Raw genomic sequence first — 22325 nt, 5'->3', positions numbered from 1 at the left:
GCTGGCTCGACGGCCTCGTCGGCCGGCCGAAGACGCCGGAGCTCAAAGCGCGCCTCGTTGACGCGCCGCACGGCCTCGCCGCGGAGGTGCACGGCCTCGCCGCGGAGATGCACGGCCTCGTCGACGCGCCGGAGGCGGAGGGCGCCGCCCCTCCGGAGGCCTCCGAGGACGCCGCCGTCGACGAGGAGCCGCCGCCGCTGCTGAGCGTGACGCTGTTCTACGCCGTCGTGCGCATCGTCGCCTGGGGCCTGAGCGAGTGCCTCGCGGCCTTCGCCGGCGCCCTCAAGCGCCACCCCAAGGTCAAAAGCGCGCCGCCGGCCGTCGCCGCGGAGCCGCCGCCGCCGCCGCCGTCGGCGCCGTCGACGCCGACGACGCCGCCGCCGCCGCTCCCCGACGACGAGGCCGCCGCCGCCGCGGCCGTGCGCGCGTGCCTGCGCTCCGAGAAGCCCCGGGCGTCCTGGGGCGGCGCCTGGGGCGGCGGCGGCGTCTTCCGGCCGCTCGTCGACTTGGAGACGCCGCGCGCGCCGGAGGACGTCTTCGCCGAATTGTGGGAGGACGAGGCGTTCTTCCAGGCTTTTCTAGAGGCCGGCGGCGACGCGTCCGTCGAGGGCGAGCCCTGGGCGCCGTCCGGGACGTCGCGGTCGCGCCACTTCCAGCTCCGGCACCCGCTGGGCATCCCCGTGCCGCGCTGGGTCGGCTCCGACGTCACGGTGCCCACGGTCAAGAACCAGCGGGCCTTCGCGAACTTCGAGGGCACGCCCTTCGCCGTCTACGAGGCGTCGCACTTCACGGGCATCCCCTACGGCGAGACGCTCTTCGTCGAGACCGTGTGCCGCGTCGACCACAGGGGCGGCGGGTCGCGCGTCCGCGTCGCGTTCCGCGTGGTCCTCTCGGACGCGTTCCCGACGTGGCTCTCGGGCATCATCGTCTACAAGACGGAGGCGGAGCTCGCGGGCGTCTACGGCGGCTGGCGCGCGCTCGCGGAGGCCGCGCTCCGCGGCGGCGGCGCCGCGGCCGCGGCGCCGCCGCCGCCCGAAGCCGGCGAAACCGTCGCGCGCGAGGTCGACGTGTCCTTGAACGACGACGCGTCGCTGGCCCTCGCGCTGGCCCTCGCGGACGACGACGACGCCGCGGCCGAGCCCTGGAGCCCGAGCTGGACGGACGCGGCGGACAGCCCGACGCGGCGCGAGGCGGCGGCGGAGAGCTGGTTCCCGAGCTGGACGACGCCGCCGAGCCCGGCGCGGGACGTCGAGCTGTCCGCGGACGCGCCGCTCCCGCGGTCCCAGTCCGAGCCGAAGCTCCTCTTCTACGTGTGCTCCGCGGACCTGCTCGCGGACAGCGCGCCGACGGTGCCGCTCAAGGGCTGCGACGACGAGGCCGCCGACGACGCGGCGACGCTGCCCGGCGGCGACGACGACGAAATCCCGCTGACGGAGGAGTAAAATGTTAGGAGCGCCGCGCCGCGACGAGCGCCAGAACGACGAGGCCGAGCGCCGTGGCCGCGTTGGCCCGGCGGATCTCCGCGTCCCGGGGCGTGGCGCGGGCCCGGACGCGCGCGACGTAGTGGCCCGGCTCGCTCCCCTTGGCCAGCGGCGCGTCGAGCGCGGCCCGGACCCCCGCCCGCGCGCCGTCGAGCGCCGCGGGCACGCGCGCGCCGGCGCCCGGCGGGATGGGCATGACGCGCGTCATGCCCGTGAGCACGACGGAGACGACCTCGGGCCGCCCCAGGTGGTCCAGGTCCGACGGCGCCTTGACGACCCAGGGGCCGTTCATGGGAAAGTCGGCGTTGGCGATCTGGAGCACGCGGCCGGGCCGTCCCGCCATGCCGCGCAGCCCCGCGGCGTCCGTGAAGAAGGCGAGGTCCGTCAGCAGGCAGTCGCCGAAGGCCACCGGCGGGAAGAGCGGCGGGAACGCGCCGGAGCCGAAGCACGCGTCGACGACGTCGCCCTTGTCGCGCGGCGTCCGAGCGCCGATCGCGACGACGCGCAGGCTCTTCAAGTCGAAGGCCGTCGTATTGAACGGCTTTGCCAGATCCTCGAGCCGCGCGCCCTCGCCGACGAAGTGCGCCAAATGCGCGCGCATCTTCGTCGCGTGGACCCAGCCGCCGCGCGACAGCGCCGTGTCCCCGAAGTCGCAGAGCACGTCGCGGAACCGTAAACCCTTGAGGCTCGCGGCCATGGCCTCGAGCGACGCGCCGGGCGTCGCGACGACCGCGGCGACCTTCGCGCCGGAGCTCGCGCCGCTCGTCGCCAGCACCTGCTTCCGGAGCGCGGCCTCGGAGCCTAGACCGTCGGCGAGCGCGAGCGTCGCGCCCAGCGACGCGACCTCGCAGCCGAAGCCCTGGCTCCAGGCCAGCGCGAAGGGCTTCTCGCTGAGCCACTGGCGCAGCGTCGGCGGCCGGTGCGCGTCCCAGGTCTCCGCCGTCCACTCGCAGGACGTGTGGTCCGTCACCGTCCGGCCGGCGTCGCACCCGCAGGAAGCGAGCGACGCGCACAGCGGCGCGAGGGTGCTCGCGGCGCGGCCGAGCATGGCTGCCATTGCTTCTTGCCCACACGCTTCGGCGAGCTAGCTCTAGGCTAGGAGCATGGCTGCCAGCTTCTTGCCACACGCTCGGCCGGCGAGTAATCACAACCTCATCTGCACCTCATCCGCACGGTCGACTCCTTGAAGCTTTCTCGGCCATTGCTACCCAATCTCCCAAGACGGAGACGCCTCGAACCTCCTTGGAGCGTCCTCGGCAGGAAGCAAAGGAACACAAGTATAGGACAGGGAACGGCGCGAAGGAGACGCACGCCGCTACATGATCGCGCAGACGGACGTCTGCGCGGACGCATGGCGGTCCGCGATCTTCTTCCACACCTGGAGCGCGGGGATGAGCTCGATGCGGTTGATGAAGCCGTCCTGGTCGAGGTCGCACTTCTCGATGATGTCGACGACGTCGCGCTTGCTCGGGATGACGGAGAAGGAGATGCCGAAGCACTCGTGGCCGCCGTGCTTGCGCTCGAGCGCTTCTAACGCGTCGCGGAGCTGCGCGGGCGAGAGCTGGCCGCCGCGGGTTTTGGCGTGCTTGGCGTAGAGCGCGTCGACGGCGCCCTTGTGGTCGAGGTAGTTCGTGTAGAGCAGCGTGGCCTCGACCAGCGCCCGCTTCTCGAGCCGGGCCTCGCGCTCGTCGACGACGGCGGCCTCCGCGGCGTCGCATTCCGGGGCGCCCGCGGCCGCGACGGCGGCGACGGGCGCCGGGGCGAGGCCGCTCAGGGAGCGGCCGGGCGCCGGCGGCGACGTCCGCAGATTGCACGCGCGGCGGCGGACGATGTCGAGGTCGTCCTCGCGGACGGCGGCGGGTTCGCAGTTCGTGAGCTCCGCGAGCACGCAGCGCGTCTCGTCGCGCGACACGCCGCACTCGGCCCGGTCCCCGCGCACGCGGTCGTAGAGCGCCTCGACCGTCGTCGTGGCCGAGACGACGGGCGTCAGGGCGCCGTAGTCCTTGCGCACGGGGCTCTTGGAGCGGTCGCGGCTGCCGCGGCGCTTCCGAGCGAGGCAGGCCGCCGTGGCGCCGAGGCCGGCCATGAGCGGCGACGTCCGCGCTTTGCGGGCCCGCCTTCACCGGCCCGAAGCGACCTTCGAGAAGTTTTGCGTGAGCAAAAGAACAGGGCTGCTCTCCTCGTGGGATCGCGCCGTTGTACGGGGAACGGGCCTCCGCATACGAGTATATCTTGAGCTTCACCGTAAACATTTCTATCGTTACGAAGACGCGCTATGGGTTGCTGCGTTCTCCTCGCCTAGCCATGGAGCCGCAGCCCCCGCCGGCGCCGAAGCCGGCGTCGGCGTCGTCGCCGTCGCCGGCGCGGTCGCCCTTCCCGGCGTCGCCGAAGAACGACACCTGGCGCGCCCACACGTCCTTCTTCCGCGACGCCAAGGCCTGGGACTGGCTCGAGAACGTGGGCCTCTTCCGCGCGGCCTGCCGCGCCGCCAGGGAGCGGCGGCCGCTGCGCGTCTGGAGCTGCGGCTGCTCGTCGGGCGAGGAGCTCTACAGCCTGGCCCTGCTCTACGAGAGCCGCGCCGCGCCGGCGCTCCGGCGCGCGCTCGGCGCCGCGCCGGCCCTCGAGAGCGTCGGCACGGACATGAAGCCCGAGCTCATCGCCCTCGCCGGCGACGCGGGCCGCGTCTGGACGGCGGCGGCGCTCAAGACCGTGCCGGCGGACGTGCTCGCGGACCGCTTCGTCGACGTCCGGGGCGACGTCGGCCGCCGGGCCCGGCGCCTCAGGGCGCCGCGGGCCGTCGCCGACGCCCTCGAGCTCAAGGTCGAGGACATCGCCGCCGAGGCCATGGAGAGCGCCCTCGCCGGCCGCACCTTCGACCTCGTGCTCTGCCGCTACAGCGCGTTCTTGTACAGCGACGCCGCGGGCGCGCGCCGCGCGCTCGAGCGCATCGAGGGCCGCATGGCCGAGGGCGCCCAGCTCCTCGTCGGCGCGACGGACAACGTGCCCCGCGGCGGGCCCCTCGTGCCCCTCCCGGGCGTCAAGGCCTACGGCCGGCCCGGCGAGGGCGTCGTCGCGAAAGGCGGCGACGCGCGCCTCTCCCACGCGACGCTCGACGCGTTCTGCCGGGCCCTGGGCGTGCCCCGGCCGCGGGCGCCGCCGGCGTCGGAGCCCGAGACCCTGCGGCTGAGCGCGAAGAAGAGCACCGCGATCCTCGAGGACCTCGCGCGGAGCCTCGAGCGGAAAAAGGCCGCGGAGGCGGAGCGGCGCGGGTCCGCGTGCCGGCCGTCCAAGTCGCCGCGGCGCGACGGCGCGCCCCCGGCGCCGCCGCCGGCGAAGCCCGCGGCGCCGTCCGAGTTCCTGCGCCGCGTCGTGAGGCAGGCCGCGGAGAAGAGCGAGCGGCTGAAATCGCTGCGCCGGAAGATGCGCGCCGAGTGGCGCGAGAGCGCGCGCCCCCCCAAAAAGAAGGCGCGGCGCAAGACCAAGCGGCCGAGGAGCGCGCGCGTGAACCCCCACTTCGACGAGCAGACCCTCGCGTCCGCCGCGTCCGCAAAAAAAAAAACGCCGCCCGCGAAGCCCGCGCGCAAGCCCAAGGCCGACAAGGCCGCCGACCCCGCGGCGCGCGCGCTCCGGGAGAAGCGCGTGCGCAAGCTCAACGCGCACCGCGCGCGCGCCGTCGACTGGCCCGACCCCGGTACGTACCGGCAGCCCGAGCTCGCGGCGCCGCCGCCGCGGCGGTACGGCGCCGACGCGCCGGCGACGTCGGCCTTCGGCGCGCTCCCGGCGCGCAAGCCCCTGACGCGCACGCCGTCCGCGCGGTCGCGCCTCGCGGCGCACCGCGCGGCGTCCGGCGCGACGCCGCCCACGCGGCCGCCGCCGCCGCGGCCGCCCGGCGACGACGCGCGGCCCGCCGACGACGCGCCGCCGCGGCCCAAGATCCTCGCCTGGCCCGGCGCCTTCCCCGTGCCCGCGGGCAGCGGAGGCCGGGCTAACCTGCTTCGTTGAGATCCGAGGCCGTTTCGTTGAACTTGCTGTTGCAGTGCTTGCAGAGCCGCTCGCAATGAGTCGCACCGGCGCGCGATGAGCACGGCAAGTGCGACAACGATGACAGGTGTTCACAAACGTATCGCGAATGCGACGATGATCGCATTCCTGCTGCAGCTCGCCGCCGCACGCGGCGACGGCGTGGGGCAGCGCGCCTACTTGAACGCCCGCCTCGAGCCCTTCGGCCTCGACGTCCACGACTTCGCGGCGACGGGCCGCGGCGTGCGCACGACGCGCGCGCGTTCGCCGGCCGCGCGCGTCTTCGCCTGGGGCGACGGCGAGGTGGTCTTCGCGGAGCGCGCGCTCGCGCGGCGGGGCGACCTCGCCGCCGCCGCCGCCGAGGCCTCGACGCGCGGCGCGCCGCTCACGGACGAGTCCGTCCTCGCCTGCTACATCGTCCTCGAGGAGCGCGACGGCAGGGACGACCGCTTCTTCCTCTGGCGCGACACGCTGCCCGCCGCGCCGGCGTCCGCGCTCGCGCTCCGCGACGAGGACCTGGCGCTGCTCCCGCGGTGCTACGCCGAGTGCGCGCGGGCGACGCGCGCCTACGTCCTCGCGCGCTACGACGAGTGCAACGCGGTGCTCAGCGTGCCGGTGGACCGCTTCGTCGAGGCGTTCGCGCACGTCCGCGCGAGGTCGTTCGCGCTCGACGCGGAGGTCTTCCGGCTCGAGCCGGCGAGCGCCGACGTGCTGCAGGCGCCGGGCACGCGGCGCGCGCTCGTGCCCCTGCTGGACCTGCTGAACCACAAGCACGGCGCGCGCGTGCGCGTCGAGCGCCACGCGGCCAAGTGGCAGCTCGTGTCGGCCGAGGGCTACGCGGCCGGCGCCGAGGTCTTCAACGACTACGGGAACCGGAGCAACCTCGAGCTGCTGCTCCACTACGGCTTCGCCGTGCCGGACAACGACGTCGGCGTCGTCGGCTTCGACGCGGTCGACGTCGTCGAGGCCTGCGCGGCCGCGCGGCCCGCGGTCTTCGACGGCGACGCGGTCCGTTCCGTCGGCGCGCGCCTACTCGCCGACGAAGCCGCGCGGCGGAGCGAGCGCGCCGCCCAGCGCCTCGGGCTCTACACCGTCGACGTCGCCGCCGGCGCGGCGCCCGGCGACCGGCTCCGGTCGACGCTCGCGACGCTCGAGGCGCTCGCCGCGGCCTCCGGCGACGGCGACGCCGCGGCGCTGCCCGGCGACGTCGTCGCCGCGCTGCTCGACGCGCGCCGCGCGGAGCTCGCCGCGCGGCTCACGGACGCCGCGGGCGCGCCCGAGGCCGCGCCGTGCGTCGCCGCGTTCCTCAAGGCCGAGTGGGACGCGCTGCCGCGGCCGCCGCGGCCGCCGCGGCGACGAGGGCTCTTCGCACGCCGACGCTTCTGGTCTCGTTGTTAGTGCGACGAGCGCCGGGGTGTCGGTGTGGCGCGCGCCGCGCGAGAGGCCCCGATCAGTCTACGATGTAGCTTACTGAGTACTGGGCCTTGGTGCCGTCTAGGAGTATCTCGGTGAATTCTTGGATGGGCTCGACACCGGGGCTGAAGAGCCCGGCTCGCACGGGGTTTCCCAAACGCGCGCCTCAGTCGAGTCCGTGTGTGCTGTGCTGTGTGTCTGTGTGTCTGTGTCTGTTGCGCGCGTTCAGTCGAAGTTGAAGTTGAGCGCGTAGCGCTTGTTGATGGGCAGGGGGTCGATGGGCAGGTCGTCGATCTTCTCGCGCTTGCGCTTCTTCGTCTGCTCGACCTCGTCGACGAGGTGCTCGTCGTCCATCTGGTAGACGTAGCTGAACTCGAGGTCGTCGGCGGCGATGAGGTCGTCGAGGTCGAGGTCCGGGTCGTCGAGGAGCGACTTGTCGAAGTACTCGACGCAGAGCCGCCCGAGCTCGTCGTCGTTGAAGACGGAGACGATCTTGAAGTACTCGTCCGTCGTGACGTCCTTGATGGTCCGGCCGAGGAACGCGCGGACGATGGTCAGGTCCGGGATCGAGTGCTCGTACACCTCCTTGGAGAGGTAGATCGGGACGAACTCGTCGAAGTCGTCGGGGATGGAGCGGTCCTCGAACTCGTAGAGCACGCCGCCCTTGCCCTTCTTCGACTTGCCGGACTCGAAGGCCTTGTGGACGCTATTCCGGTGCACGCCCGTCGCCGTCGCCGCGGCGTTCTGCGACTCGACGACGATCCAGTTCGCGGCGCCGACGACGCGGTAGGCGACGGCGCGCTTGGCGCCGCCGCCGGTCGCCGTGCCGTGCTTCTTCTTCATGGCCGCGTTCTCGGCCGCGGTGCCGTAGCGCAAATTCTTGAGCCGGCAGTCGTGGCCGTCGCCGTTGAGGTGCATGACGTGCGGCGAGTCGACGGGGGGGAGGCCCTTGAAGGTTAGCATGACGAGCACGTGGAGGTAGATCTGCTTGTCCGCGATCTTGAGGGTTCGGTAGCCGCAGTGCGGGCCCGGGATCCTCTCCTGCTTCGTCGCGAAGTCCCGCACGCGGCCCATGTTGGAGACCTCGACGGACGCCCAGGGCGCCGGCGCGCGCTTCCAGCGCTCGCCCTTGATCTTCGTCATCGCCGACGCGTCGCGGAAGACCCAGTAGTGGCGCCCGCCCTTGATGACGTCGCCGCTCGCGATCGCGTCCTCGACCGTGCTGTGGTGCTCGACGCCCGTCGCGCGCGCGGCCTGGCGCCGCCCGGCCGCGTGCGTCCAGGACTGGCCGCGGATGGCCGTCCCGTCCTTCTTGACGCGCCGCCACTCGCAGGCGGCGCCCCTCTTGACGCCGCTCTTCATGCCCGCGGACTCCTCGCCGGCGCGCTTCGCGGCCTCGCGCGCGCGCCGGAGGTTCTCCGCCGTCGCGTCGAAGCCGTAGAGCACCTCGAGGTTGGAGAGGTCGTTGTTCAATCGGCAGCGGTCGAGGTGGTCGACGGCCGTGAGCTGGAACTTGGCCAGGCTGCACGCGCCGAGGACAAAGGCGAAGGCGATGAACTGCGACCGGCCGAACCGCTTCCCCTTGAGCAACACGCGGTTGTAGCCGTTCTCGTTCGTCCCCGACATCAGGTGGCCGTCCGTGTCGGTGACGCGGCTGTCCCGGTGCGCGTGCCCGACGAGGACGTCGCCCGGGCGGCGCGGCGCGGGGCCCGACTCCCGCAGCACCGACACCATCCTCCAACGACGGCCTGCAACAACTCAACGATACGAAGTTGAAGTGATCTGGAGCGGCCCACGCTTGGGTGACTGAGGCTTCGCCCTGGGACTTCGACGCGTCTCTCGAGGGCGCGGCCGGCCACGCGCGGACGCTGCTGCCCTCGCCGCGCGCGGCGGGTGCTTCACGCCCGCGGGCACGCCGCTGCGACGGTGGCGGTAAGGAGGTTCGCAACTTAGAGCCGCGTGATGTCCCGCCCGAAGATGGCCGTCTTGATCCAGTCGAAGGTGACGAGGACGCGGTTCCGCGTCGCGACCTGCTTGGCGATGTAGACGGAGCACCAGAGGAGGTAGGCGGCGCTCCCCGTGTAGGCGCCGACGCGGAAGTCGCCGACCTGGAGCTGGCTTAACGCCTCGCCGCCGCCGACGTAGGCGAGGAGCCCGAGGTTGAGGAACGCGAACGTCGGCGCGTCGCCGCGGCGGGGGATCTTCGCCACGGCGGACCTAGCGCGCGCGCCGCCGCGGACGACTAACGTGTTACGCGATCTGGCCGCAGTCGTTGATGAGGACCGTCTTGGACGTCTTGCCCTGCTGCGAGCCGACGGCCTCGATGGCGCGGACGACGTCCATGCCCTTGGTCACGGAGCCGAAGACGACGTGCTTGCCGTCGAGCCAGGGCGTGGCGACGATGCAGAGGAAGAACTGGGAGCCGTTCGTGCCCGGGCCGGCGTTGGCCATGGACAGCGTGCCCGGCCCCGTGTGCTTGAGCTGGAAGTTCTCGTCGGCGAACTTGGCGCCGTAGATCGACTCGCCGCCCGTGCCGTTGCCGCGCGTGAAGTCGCCGCCCTGGCACATGAAGCCCGTGATGACGCGGTGGAACGACGAGCCCTTGAAGTGGAGCGACTTGCCCGACGGCGCGTTGCCCTTCTCGCCCGTGCAGAGGCACCGGAAGTTCTCCGCCGTCTTGGGCACGACGTCGGCGCGCAGCGTCATCTCGATGCGGCCCGCGGCGAGGCCGCCGATGGTCATGTCGAAATACACCAAAGGGTTGCTCATGGTCGCGCCGCGGACAGCGCTGCGACCGCGGTCGATAGACGGCTGCGACGGCGGCGGCGGCGCGCGCGCGCTCGATAGACGGCTGCGACGGCGGCGGCGGCGCGCGCTCGATAGACGACTCGCACTAGAGAGCTCTTGCCACAGCTCGCCAGCGCTGAAGGACAACATTGCAGTGCAATAACCCCGAGATCAGCGCACTCTCCTACGCGTTCATCCCAGATGGAGATCACGGACGTCGAGGCCCGGTGTTCGGGCAGCTCCGGGGGCGGCGACGCCTCCGGGTTGGACCCGTCGCCCGTCGAGACGGCGCGCGCGCTGAGCCGGGGGCAGCCCCCGGTCCCCCGGCGGCGGCGCCACCGCCAGAAGCGCAAGGTCTTCTGGAAGGCGTCGGCGGTGCTCGCCCTCTGCGCCGTCGGCGTCACCTACGCCCACGGCCCCGGCGCCGTCGACGCCCTGCGGTCCGCGCTCACACACACGCCGGCGCGCCGGCGGCTCGGCGCGAAGAAGTCCATCTGCAAGTCCGTCTACGAGAAGGTGCACCCGAACGCCAACAAGGTCCGGGGCCGGGGCTACAGCGACGGGGAGAAGGAGAAGAAGCGCGGGGGCGGCGGCTGCAACGCGGCGCGGACCACGTTTGGCATCTTCGCCGTGTCCGTCGTCTGCGTCATCTACCTCTTCGTGGGCATCGCGATCGTCTGCGACGAATTGTTCGTTCCCTCGCTCGAGCAGATCGCCGAGGACTGGGGCCTGAGCGACGACGTGTCCGGCGCGACGCTGATGGCCGCCGGCGGCTCGGCGCCGGAGCTCGCGACGTCCTTCATCGGCACGTTCCAGGGGTCGACGGTCGGCCTCGGGACCATCGTCGGCTCCGCGGTCTTCAACGTGCTCTTCGTCATCGGCATGTGCGCCCTGGCGACGCCCAAGGAGCTGGGGCCTTTGAAGCTCACGTGGTGGCCCCTGGCCCGCGACTGCTGCTACTACATCCTCACGCTCGGGACGCTCGCGTCGTTTTTCACGACGACGTCGACGGGCCTCATCACGGGCGCCGAGGCGGGCATCCAGTTCTCGTTGTACTTCGGCTACGTCTTCCTCATGTCGCAGAACGCGAAGCTCGAGTCGTGGGTGAAGCGGAAGCTCGCGAAGGAGGAGCGCTACAAGGTGAGCCCGGGCGACGCGGCCGCGGATCCGTCGGACGGCGAGGCCAAGGAGGAGCACACGACCTTCTCCGCGGGCTTCCTCGGGAACCTCACGCACGCGGACCTCAAGATGAACGCGGGCATCGCCGTCGTCGCGCGCATCAAGGGCGACGTGAGAGCGACGTTCGACTCGTTGGACGCGGACCGCAACGGGAGCCTCGACGCGGGCGAGTTCCGCAAGATCCTGGGCCTGCTGGGCGACGCGACGTCTTATGATGAGACAGAGCTCGAAGCGTTGCGCAAGGAATTGGACATCGACCACTCGAACACCATCGACTTCAAGGAGTTCACGCTGTGGTACATCTCGTCCGAGAGCCGGCTCCGCGCGGAGACCAAAAAAGCCTTCGACCAGTTCGACCTCGACAAGTCCGGGGCCGTCGACGTCGCCGAGGTGCGCGAGGTCGTGCGCTCCCTGACGGCGGCGAACGCGCTGTTGGCCGACCGCGTCGACGGCGCCGTCGACGACTTCGTGGCGGTGCTCGCGGGCAAGGAGCAGGCGTCCTACGACGAGTTCCAGCGCTGGTACGAGGGCACGCCCTTCTGGGTCGCCCAGAAGCAGGAGGCCGACGAGGTCCAGGAGGCGGCGACGGGCATGCGGGCCGCGGTGGCCGCGTCGCTCAGGGATTTGACGACCGCGTCGCCCGGCGACGCGCTCGCGACGGTCCTGCTCCTCCCTTTAAACGGGTCCCTGGCGCTGACGGTGCCGGACTGCCGCGTCATCGGCAACGAGCACTACTGCTACCTCAGCTTCGTCTGCTCCATCGCGTGGATCGGCGCGTACAGCTTCGGCATGGTCGAGTGCATCGTGTCCATCGGCTGCTTCACGGGCATTCCGATTTTCATCATGGGGCTGACCTTCCTCGCGGCGGGCACGTCCGTGCCCGACCTCCTCTCGAGCGTCGCCGTCGCGAAGCAGGGCAAGGGCGACATGGCCGTGTCCTCGTCCATCGGCTCCAACCAGGGCAGCAAAAGAGAGCGAAATTCCCAATTTCAAAGGCTCCGATCTCGGCCGTTTTCCACTCGTTTCGGCTGATTTTTGGACGAGCGATCATCTCTCGGAACGGTCTCGAAGCGTGGATGCTTTTTCCGGAACGCGCGCGCGCGGAACACTCACGTTGAAGCGACGTTGAATCACCCTTTTGCTGCCCAGGCTCCAACATCTTCGACGTCGCCGTCGGCCTCCCGCTCCCCTGGCTCGCGTTCACGCTCGTCCACGGCTGCCCGGTGCCCGTCGGCGGCCACGCGAACGGCAACGCGCTGAGCGTCGCCATCCTCCTCGCCATGGTCGCCGCGGTGATCATCTCCATCGCCGCGTCCGGCTGGAAGATGTCCAAGGGCCTCGGCTTCACCATGTTCGGCCTCTACTTCCTCTTCATCGCCCAGGAGCTCTTCCGCAACTACGCGTGAGGGGCCCCTCTCGTTACCGCGCGCCTTTTCGTCCTTCTTTCTTGGGGGCTTCTGGAGCACGTCGACGACGAAGACGACCGGAAGACTCTGGTTGCAGCCATGATGCACTTCATGATGCCGGCCTCAAGCGCGACGCTTTTGCCGGGCCAGCTCGATCGAGTCTTGCTTGCACCGCGCCGACGCGCCGAGCCATGCGGTTCCCGGCAGCGCTGCTCTGCGCCGCCATCGCCGTCGCCCTGCGGCCGGCGCCGCGAAGCGTGCGCGTGCCCGCCACGGCTTGTGCCCTCGCGCCGCGCGACGTCCTCGAGGCGCAGTACGCCCAGCTCGCCGACGGCGGCCGCGTGGCCGTCGCCGCGTGCTCCGGCGCGCCGGCGATCGCGGAGCTCGTCGCCGACGGGGACCTGGAGCCCGCCGAGGTCGAGGCCCTGGGCGCGGCGCACGCGGACGCGGCGGCGACGCTCGACGTCGACGGCTTCGTCCGCCTCTGCCTCGACATCGACGACCTCTTCGAGGACGACGACGACGAGGAGGAGGAGGCCGTCGTCGTGCCGGCCTACCCGCGCGGCAAGGGCGCGGAGAAGCCCGCGGCGCCGGCGCCCGCGGCCGCGGCGCCCGCGGCCGCGGCGACGCCGAAGGCGCCGGAGCCGCCGAAGAAGCAGCTGAGCCCGCGCGAGGCGCTCGTGGAGGCGCTCCCGGCGCGCTGCGCCTACCCCGACGAGGAGTCGGGCGAGACCTACGACACGTCGCTCGTGGGCAAGATCGAGGCCGTCGCGGCCCTGCGGGACGAGACCGCGCGGACCGACGGCGAGCTCGTCGACATGCTCTGCGGCCGGCCGTGGACGCTGCGCTTCACGTCGAGCCCGAGCTTCGCCTTCAACAAGGGCTTCACGGGCGTCGCGGGCACGCTGCCCGGCGGCGCGGAGTTCGAGGGGCTGACGCAGTCCGTCGAGTACGGCGAGGGCGCGAACACCGCGACGTACGTCGAGGTCGTGCTGCCCAAGGTCGCGCTGCCGGGCCAGGCGGCCGCGCCGCTGGACGTCAACGTCCAGGCGGACTGGGGGCTCAAGCGCCGCTTCGACGCGCTCGCGCGCAAGGACCAGGTCTATCTGGACGCCGTCGGCCGCTCCGTCAAGTACGGGCCCGTGTCCGTCGACGGCCAGCGCGTCACGCGCGGCTGGAAGGCCATGCGCGTCATGAACTCCCTCGCCGTCGAGTACATCGACGACGACCTCCGCGTCATGAAGGGCACGACGGCCTGGTTCGTCTTCACGAGGTAGGCGCGCGCGTCGCGTAAATTCGGTCGCGTCGGTGCTTTTCTTTCTATTCGGGGCGTTGTGCGAAAGCCGGCCGTTGTCGTCATCACGACTGGTCCGCGCGCATCGTTTTCAGCGCTGATTGAACTTCAAGCACTTCGTTGACGAGACGTTGCCGCCGGCAAGCGAGGTGACGCAGAGCTAGCCGATGCGTGTTGTCACGCTCGCCATGCTCGCGGCCTCCGCCCGCGCGTGGTCCGGCCTCGCGCGCCGCGGTCGCGCGTCGAGTGCGCGCTTCTCCGCCGTCGCCGACGCCGTCTCGACGCGGCCGTCGGCCGCGGGCGTGTCCCTGGAGCTGCGCACGCTCAAGGACCACGCGGACACGGTCAAGGCGCACGTGCGCGCGCGCCAGGGGTCGGAGGAGACGGTCGCCTCCGTGGATCGCATGGTCGCGCTCACGGAGCAGCGCGCGGCGGCGCAGCGCGAGCGCGACGCCGCGCTGTCGACGCGGAAGGCGCTGTCGGGCGACATCGGCAAGGCGATGAAAACCGGCGCGGCCGAGGCCGACGTCGCGGCCCTCAAGGCCGAGGTCGCCGCGAGCGCCGACGTCGCCGAGGGCGCCGAGGCGACCATGGCGGCGCTGGAAGAGGAGGCCAACGCGCTCTTCGCGGCGCTGCCAAATCTGCTCGACGACGCGACGCCGGACGGCGCGGGCGAAACGGAAAACGTCGTCGTCGCCGAGTGGGGGACCGACTCGCGCAAGCTCGGCGACGAGGGCGACTACCTCTGGCACGACGACCTCGCCGCGGGCCTCGGCGGCTTCGACGCCGAGGCCGCGTCCAAGGTCTCGGGCGCGCGCTTCGCGGTGCTCCGCGGCGGCGTCGCGCGGCTCGAGCGCGCGCTCGGCGCCTTCTTCCTCGACATGCACACGGACGGCGGCGGCTACGAGGAGGTGTCGAGCCCCGTCATCGTCGCGCGGTCCGCGCTCGAGGGCACGGGCCAGCTCCCGAAATTCGAGGACGACCTCTTCAAGCTCGACAACCACAAGGTCCGCGGCGAGGACGCGTTCCTCATCCCGACGGCCGAGGTGCCCCTGACGAATCTCGTCGCCGGCGACATCCTCGAAGAATCGGACCTGCCCATCCGCGTCGCGGCGCTGACCCACTGCTTCCGCGCGGAGGCGGGCTCCTACGGACGGGACACGCGGGGCCTCGTGCGCCAGCACCAGTTCGCCAAGGTCGAGCTCGTGAAGATCGTCGCGCCGGACGACGGCGTCGCGGAGCACGAGGCGCTCGTCGCCGACGCGGAGAAGTGCCTCCAGATGCTCGACCTGCCGTACCGGAAGGTGTCCCTCTGCGCGGGCGACATCGGCTTCTCCGCGCGGCGCTGCTACGACCTCGAGGTCTGGCTCCCGGGCCCGCAGGAGTACCGCGAGATCTCGAGCTGCTCGCTCATGGGCGACTACCAGGCGCGCCGCATGGGCCTCCGCTTCCGCCCGAAGCCGGCGAAGGACGACAACGACGGCGGCAAGAAGAAGAAGGGCAAGCCGAAGCCGCTCTTCCCCTACACGATGAACGGCAGCGGCCTCGCCGTCGGCCGCGCGCTCGTCGCCGTCCTCGAGAACCACCAGAACCCGGACGGCTCCGTCACCGTCCCGCGCGCGCTCCGGCCCTACATGGGCGGCGCCGAGAGCATCATCCCGCCGAAGGCGAAGTAAACTTCCTTAGAGCGCCGCCGCGCCCGCGGCCGCGACGGCCGCGTCCTGGTCCGGCAAGACGCCGCTCACGCCGACGCCGCCGACGGTGCAGCCGTCGACGACGAGGGGCACGCCGCCGCCCATGAGCACGTGGCCCGCCGTGAGCAGCGCCGCGCGCCCGCCGTTCGCCGACGCCTCGAGCGCGTCCGTCGGTTTCCGGAACTGCGCGGCGGTCGACGCCTTGCCCATGGCCACGGCCGCGGACGCGGCGAACGCGCCGTCGTCGCGGCTCAGCGCGACGGGCGCGCCGCCGGCGTCGCAGACGCAGATGCTCACGGGCCAGTTGCTCTCGCGCGCGGCGGCCTGCGATGCCCGGAGGATTGCCGTCGCAGCCTCGAGCGTCAGCTGCGGCTGCGAGGGCAGCGTGAGCGCGTCGCAACCGGCGACGAGCAGCAGGGCGAGCGCGGAGCGCATGGCGTGTGTTCGTTCGCACTCGTAGTTCTGCGGCGCCACGCGACGCTCAACTGCAGCGAAAAGCTCGCCGACGTCGCGGTGCAACGACGCGCGCGTGCCGACGACGGTCTGCGGCGGTGCTCGATCGAGAACTGGACGCGCGCGTGCCGACGACGAGCTGCGGCGCCGAGCTATCGGAGCGCAATCGTGCCGCGCCCGGGGTTGAGCTCACGTTTGTCTTCAACTTACGACTCCGATGCGCCAGCAGCTCCATAATCGACTCCAACCACGACCGTCAAGTTACGGGTCCGACCGCGCGAGCAGCTCGAGGAACTCGGGCTCGAACATGTCCGCGGCGATGGATTCGTAGCCCGAAGCGAGCTCGAGGCTCACGTGGCCCGGGACGTCGTAGAAGCGGTCGGCCTGCCACCGGGCGATGCAGAGCAGGTTCCGCGACGTGAGGTCCTTGAGGCTCTCCTTGAAGAGCGCGTCGTCGAAGGCCCGCGCGTCGCCGAAGCGGTCCGCGTAGCCGAAGGCGTGATGGAAGGCGACGTAGCCGAGCTCCGGCGGGCAGTGGCGCCTCGCGAGCCCCGCGTCCGGGTGGTTGTTGTTCTCGACGTAGAGCGCGGGCGGCGGGCAGCGCCGCAGCGTCTTCTTCGCGCCGTTGAGCGCCGCGTCCTCCATGCCCTCGACGTCGACCTTGATCAGCGCGGGGCAGCGGACGGGCCGGCGGCCGCGCGCCGCCGGCGACGCGCCGAGGACGCGGCCGTACTCCTCGAGCACGCCGTCGATGGACCGCACGGGCGCGGAGACGTTGCGGTAGCGCGCGCCGTCCGGCCGCCCGTGGGCCGACCCGTCGACGAGGGACATCTGCGCGTGGTTCTGCGTCTCGTCCGACAGGATGGGCACCGTCGCGACGGCGAGATCGCCGTCGCCCGCGGCGGCCCTGAGCGCCGTCACGGCGGCGGCGACGCAGCCGTCGCCGAGCAGCGCCAGCTGCGCGTGGAGCACGGCGTGGAGCAGCGGCTGGGGCTCGAACGCGAAGACGGCGCCGCGCGGCGCGTCGTCGCCGCGGCCGCCGCCCGCGCAGCGGCCCGCGGCCTTGACGGCCAGCGGCAGGAGGTGCGTGCCGATGTTCGCGCCCGCGTCGACGACGTCCTCGCCCGGGCGCACGAGCGCGAGCATGAGCGCGATCGCCGGCTCCTCGAACGTCCGGAACCGGTCCATCGCCGGCGCCACCTGGGCAGGACAAGCGTGATTCAACGTCGCTTCAACGTGAGTGTTCCGCGCGCGCGCGTTCCGGAAAAAGCATCCACGCTTCGAGATCGTTCCAAGAGATGATCGCTCGTCCAAAAATCAGCCGAAACGAGTGGAAAACGGCCGAGAGAGGAGCCTTTGAAGTTGGGAATTTCGCTCTCTTGTCCTGCCCTGGGCGCCACGAAGTTGTCGTTCGCCTTGAGCAAATACATGTGGCCGCGCCGGCTCGCCGCCAGGCGCAGCTGGGCCAGATCCAGCGCCGCGCCGTAGCGCAGGCGCCGCCGGTCCACGGCCTCGCGCATCCGTCCGAGGAGCGCCTGCGCGGCGCAGTCGTCGTCGCCGGCCGCGTCGACGCAGCCCGCGCCCATGTTGATGCCGACCTTCGCCGCGAGCTCCCGCGCCTCGCTCACCAGGTCCGGCACGCGCGCGTCGAAGACGAGCCGGCTCCGCCGGCCGTTGGCGACGATCTCGACCTCGTCGGCGAGGCCCGCGGGCACGTTGTGGATGGCGCGCGCCGTCTCGTAGACGTCAAAGTCCTCGCCCTGGAGCCGCACCGTGCCCACCTGGGCCGCCGCACTGCGGAGCAACGCGAATGCGGCGAGCGCGCGGCGCATGGCGCTGCGCCCCATCGCGCGCGTTTGGGGCAGCCTTGAAAAGTTCAAGCCGGCTTTTTCCCAAAGGCTGCCCGGCCGCACGATCACGACGATGCTCCGCGTGCTGATCTGGTGCGCTGCTATCGGGCCGGCGGCGCCCATGGGCGAGACGGAGCGCGTCGCGGAGTGGACGCGCCGCGGCTACGCGAGCCCTCCCCGGTGGACGCCGGCGACGCCCGGCTGGAAGCGCGTCATGGACCGGCGCGCGGCGCAGCTCTACGCGCTCGAGAGCTCCCAGGAGCGCTGGGACGGCTGGACGACGGTCGCCGCGAGCGGCCTCGTCGTGAAGAACTTCACGGCCGTCGGCTACGAGGTCGCGGCGGCACCCGCGGCCATCGTCGACGACCTGCGGGCCCAGCTCCGCGCGGGCCTCGCCGCCGCGCCGCTCGAGGACACGCCCGGGCGGCCCATCGACGTCATCGCGGGCAGCGAGCGGCCCAAGTTCGTCGCGCTGCGGCCCGGCACGACGGAGGCCATCCTGGAGGAGCTGCTCCCGGCCTTCGAGGCCTGGGCCGGCGTGCCGCTCCGGCCCGCGATCGCCTACGGCCTCCGCGCGTACCGGGGGGGCGCGTCGCTCAAGATGCACATCGACAAGATCGAGGACCACGTCGTGTCGGCGATCCTGCACGTGGACCACGACGACGCCGCGCGACCCTGGCCCCTCGTCATCGAGGGCTTCGACGGCCGGACCGCGGAGGTCGTCCTAGAGAAGGGCGAGATGTTGTTCTACGAATCCGCCAAGTGCCTCCACGGACGGCCGCGGCCCTTCGTCGGCGACTGGTACTCGTCGATCTTCATCCACTACGTGCCCCGCGACTGGGGGCTGAGCGGCGCCGACGCCGCCTACGCCGTGCCGCCGGACTGGGGGCGCGCGCCGGCGCCGTCCGACGGAGCGTTCACGCCCTTGCGGCTCGTCGGCACGGGGCTCTACGAGCCCGAGTGCGCCGACGCGTGGTGCGGCGTCGACGGCGACACACCGCCGACCGCGCTCCTCCGGGGCGCCGCGCGGCCGCGCGTCGAGGCCTACCGGCCGCGCGACGACGACGACGACGGCCGTTCGCGGGCCGCGCCCGCCCGCGCCAAGGAGGGCGACGACGACGACGACGCCGCGGTGCGGCGCGTGACCTACGACCACGGCGAGGACCGGTGGATGCTCCACGCGGGCGTCGTCGTCGTCCTCTTCGGCGGCGCCGTCGGCGGCTCCCTGCGCCAGCGCGGCTTCCCGCGGCCCCGGCGCAAAAAAGAGTTTTAAAGAGTTTCAACACTTGAACGACAACAGTTTCATCATCAAGGAGATGCTTTTGTAACCTGCGAGTGAGGCAGCGTTGGCTCTGGCTTCTCGTCGTGCGCCATGGGGTCCGGGGGCAGCACGGCGTCCGCCGCGCGGCAGGAGGAGCTGAACTCGGGCCAGGTGAAGCTCCAGGACTGGACGGAGCAGGAGGTCGTCGGCATGCTGAAGATCTTCGCCCAGATCGACCACGACCGCTCCGACATGATCGAGCGCGGCGAGCTCGAGGCCTTCATGAAGACGCAGGGGCGACACATGGAGAACTTCAAGAGCCTGGACTGGAACGACGACGGCAAGATGGACAAGCGCGAGTTCTTCCAGTGGTACGCGCGCCGCGCGGAACGCGGTCTCGAGCCGCGGTCGAATCGACGTCGTTTCGGCTGATGTTTGGACGGGCCGCCTGCTCTCGTCGCGCCTTTGACGCGGCGCGAGACGCGCGCGTCCATTTCCTTCGCATGCGCGCACGTTGAAGTCGTTCGAACCGTCGTAGGTACACGCAGTCGACGCACGAGGAGGCGACGGCGATCTTCAAGCGCTACGCGGCGCTCTTCGAGTGGGAGTACGCCAGCGGCGAGCACAAGCCCCTGGCGGAGCAGAGCGAGGAGGACATCCGGCGCATCCTCGTCCTCTTCTCCCTCTTCGACAAGGACAAGACCAGTGTGGAAACCAACCACTGGTTCAGGGGGTCCTGACCGAACTTCAAACCTCTCTATCTCGGTCAAATCGAAGTCGATTCGGCCGATTTTTGGACGAATCGATTCCTCTTCTCGAGTTCTCGAGGCACCGCCGAAGAGATTGCGTCAACACGTTCGCATACGCGCACATTTAAGTCGGGTTGAAGATTTGGTTTCCACGCAGGACAAGACGGGCGAGATCGACGCGACGGAGCTGTCGAACCTCGCGGCGGTCCTCGGCGGCTCGGACCTCAAGGAGATCTGCCGGGAGGAGCACGTCACGGCGGAGGTCGCCGAGGTCGACTCCATGCGCCTCAAGGAGCTCAAGCAGCTCATCAAGAACCACGGCGGCCGGATCACGGCGCGCGGCCCGCGCGCGCGCGCGCGCGCGGCGTCTCACGCGGCGCCGCGCGTCGCAGGTGAAGGTCTTCTTCCGCTGGTACATGAACTGCAACGAGATCGAGGCCGACGCCTGCTTCAAGAAGCACGGCGCGCTCTTCGCGACGCACCCGCCCCGGGACAAGCCCCTCGACGACTGGACGAAGGAGGAGAAGGACGGCGTCTACAACCTCTTCAACCAGTTCGACAAGGACAAGTCGGGCACCATCGACGGCGAGGAGCTCGGCAACCTCATCTCCGCGCTCGGCCTCAAGGCCGTCACCGTCGCCGACATCGACACGGGCGTGTCCAACGGCATCAGGGACGGCGTCATCGACCACGACGAGTTCCTCAAGTGGTACTCGTCGCCCGCCGCCGTGGTCGCCGACGCATGAGGTCGTCGCCGGCGGCGCCCGGGCGGCCGGCCGCGCGCGCCGCCGCGCGCCGCGCCCCCCCCGCCCCCCGCCCCCCGAGCCTAAATACGATGTTACTACGCCGGCGGCGGCGCGAAGACGGCCGCGGGCGCGCCGCGGCCGCCGGTGATGCTCGGGAGCCGGGCCGCCGGCGGCTCGAGCGCCGCGAGCCGCGCCGCGCGGAGCGCGTCCCGGCTCGCCGGCGCGGCGCCGCCGAGGGCCGCGCCGGCGAGCGCGGGCGCCTGCGGCGCGTCGGGGCGCCGCAGCTTGTGGAGGCTCCGGCGCTGCGTCGCCGCCTGCGCCTTCCGGGACGCGGCCTCGTCGCCGGCGCCGCCGAGCCGGGCGCCGCCTCCGGGCGTCGAGTATTTCGCGACCTTCGCCTCCGCCGCGCGCTTCTCCTCCGCCTTGTCCGAGGCGGCCTGCGCCTTGAGGATGCGCGCGCGCTTCTCTTCGAGCGGCTGGATCATCGCGAAGCCCTCCTGCTGCGTCGTCCGCTCCGCCAGGGTCTTCGGGGCGGCCTTCTTTTCCTCGGATTTCCTGGGCGCGCCACTTTTTCTCGCGCTGCCGCGCTCGCCGCGCGCCGGTGCGCCGCGCGCGGGCGGCGCCGCCTTCTTCGGGAGCTTCGAGGTGCGTCGGGCGCCACAACCTTTGTCCATGCTGCTGCCCCTGGGCGTTGTTGAAGTCGGCCGAGCCCTTCTGAAAAGAGCTTGGCCATGGACCATGCCCGAACGCGACGTGGATTGCTGGCCTTGGGGGCGCTCCTGCTGTTGCCCGCCTGGGGCGCGCCGCCGCCGAACCTGCTCTTCATTTTGCTGGACGACTTCGGGTGGAACGACGCCGGCTACCACAACGGCGGGCGGCCGAACGAGGGCTGGACCAGTACGCCGACGCTCGACCGCCTCGCCGCGTCCGGCGTCAAGCTCGAGAGCTACTACACGGCCCCCATCTGCTCGCCGTCGCGCGCCCAGATCATGACGGGCCGCTACCAGATCCGCGTCGGCATCCAGCACGGCTGCTACGGCGCGTCGCAGGGCACGGGCCTGCCGCTCGGCGAGGTAGGCGTGTCAACCTACGGACGATGACAGCAACGATGAATGCCCCGTAGGTGACGATCGCCGACGCGCTGTCGCGGCTCGACTACGAGACCTGGATGTTCGGCAAGTGGCACCTCGGCTTCGACGAGGCGGCCTTTCTGCCGACGAGCCGCGGCTTCGACTATCACTACGGTCACTACGACGCCTGCGTGAACGCGTGGAACCACACCGTGGGGAAAACGGGCACGGAGAAGCCGAGGGTGGGCCTCGACTGGCACCGCGACGAGGCGGTCGTCGACGGCGTCCCGCGTCCGCGACGGTTTTCGAGAGGTGACGACGAAACGACGCGCGCGGTAGGTCGTCGACGAGCCGGGCACGCACACGTGCGAGCTCCTCGCCAGAGACGCCGTCGCCAAGCTAACGGCACGCGACGACGCGCGGCCGCTCTTCGTCTATCTCGCGTTCCACATGGTCCACGAGTCCGACGGCACCGCGGACGGCGAGCGGTCCGTGTCGAGCCCCGACAAGCCGACGAAGCTCCTGGAGGCGCCCGAGGCCTACACGGCGAAATTCGAGCACGCGGGCCTCAACGCGACGCGCCGGACCTTCCTGGGCATGGTCGCGCTCGTCGACGCCGCCGTCGGGAACGTCACGGACGCGTGGGCCGCGGCGGGGCTCGGCGGCGTCGTCGTCGTCGCGTCCGACAACGGGTCGCCCCACGACGCGCGGGGCTTCGCGGGCAACCTGCCGCTCCGCGGCCAGAAGCACGAGCTCTGGGAGGGCGGCGTGCGCGTGCCGGCCTTCGTCTTCGGCGCCGGCGTGCCGCGGGGCGCCGCGCGGCGCAACGTCGTCGCGGCCGTCGACTGGTGGCCGACGCTCGTCAAGCTCGCGGGCGGGGCCTCCTCCGCGGACGCGTCCTTGGACGGCGTCGACCTCTGGC

At 71.7% G+C, this 22325-nt stretch overlaps 4 protein-coding genes across 4 annotated transcripts; 3 read left to right on the top strand and 1 right to left on the bottom strand.

Annotated features, from left to right (window-relative positions):
- Positions 1-9164: 9164 nt before the first annotated feature.
- AURANDRAFT_26596 (hypothetical protein) lies at positions 9165-9683 on the bottom strand (the record flags this gene model as incomplete). The annotated part of the gene is made up of 1 exon (XM_009038682.1): positions 9165-9683. One exon carries the CDS (start codon positions 9681-9683, stop codon positions 9165-9167), a length of 519 nt encoding a protein of 172 aa, XP_009036930.1.
- A 636-nt stretch (positions 9684-10319) lies between these two features.
- On the top strand, positions 10320-12256 carry AURANDRAFT_983 (hypothetical protein; the record flags this gene model as incomplete). Its single annotated transcript, XM_009038601.1, has 3 exons — positions 10320-11176; positions 11501-11821; positions 12001-12256. Coding segments are annotated over 3 exons (1434 nt in total), but the record flags the coding sequence as incomplete, so codon positions are not given.
- A 1512-nt stretch (positions 12257-13768) lies between these two features.
- On the top strand, positions 13769-15256 carry STS1 (hypothetical protein; the record flags this gene model as incomplete). Its single annotated transcript, XM_009038852.1, has 1 exon — positions 13769-15256. One exon carries the CDS (start codon positions 13769-13771, stop codon positions 15254-15256), a length of 1488 nt encoding a protein of 495 aa, XP_009037100.1.
- A 5794-nt stretch (positions 15257-21050) lies between these two features.
- ARS21 (hypothetical protein) lies at positions 21051-21821 on the top strand (the record flags this gene model as incomplete). Its single annotated transcript, XM_009038853.1, has 2 exons — positions 21051-21406; positions 21457-21821. Coding segments are annotated over 2 exons (705 nt in total), but the record flags the coding sequence as incomplete, so codon positions are not given.
- Between the last annotated feature and the right edge of the window lie 504 nt (positions 21822-22325).

The sequence above is a fragment of the Aureococcus anophagefferens genome (genome assembly GCF_000186865.1).
Source record: "Aureococcus anophagefferens unplaced genomic scaffold AURANscaffold_9, whole genome shotgun sequence".
NCBI classification, from domain to species: Eukaryota; class Pelagophyceae; order Pelagomonadales; family Pelagomonadaceae; genus Aureococcus; species Aureococcus anophagefferens.
Note: the sequence above shows the minus strand (reverse complement) of the source record. Positions and strands in the feature narration are given on the sequence as shown.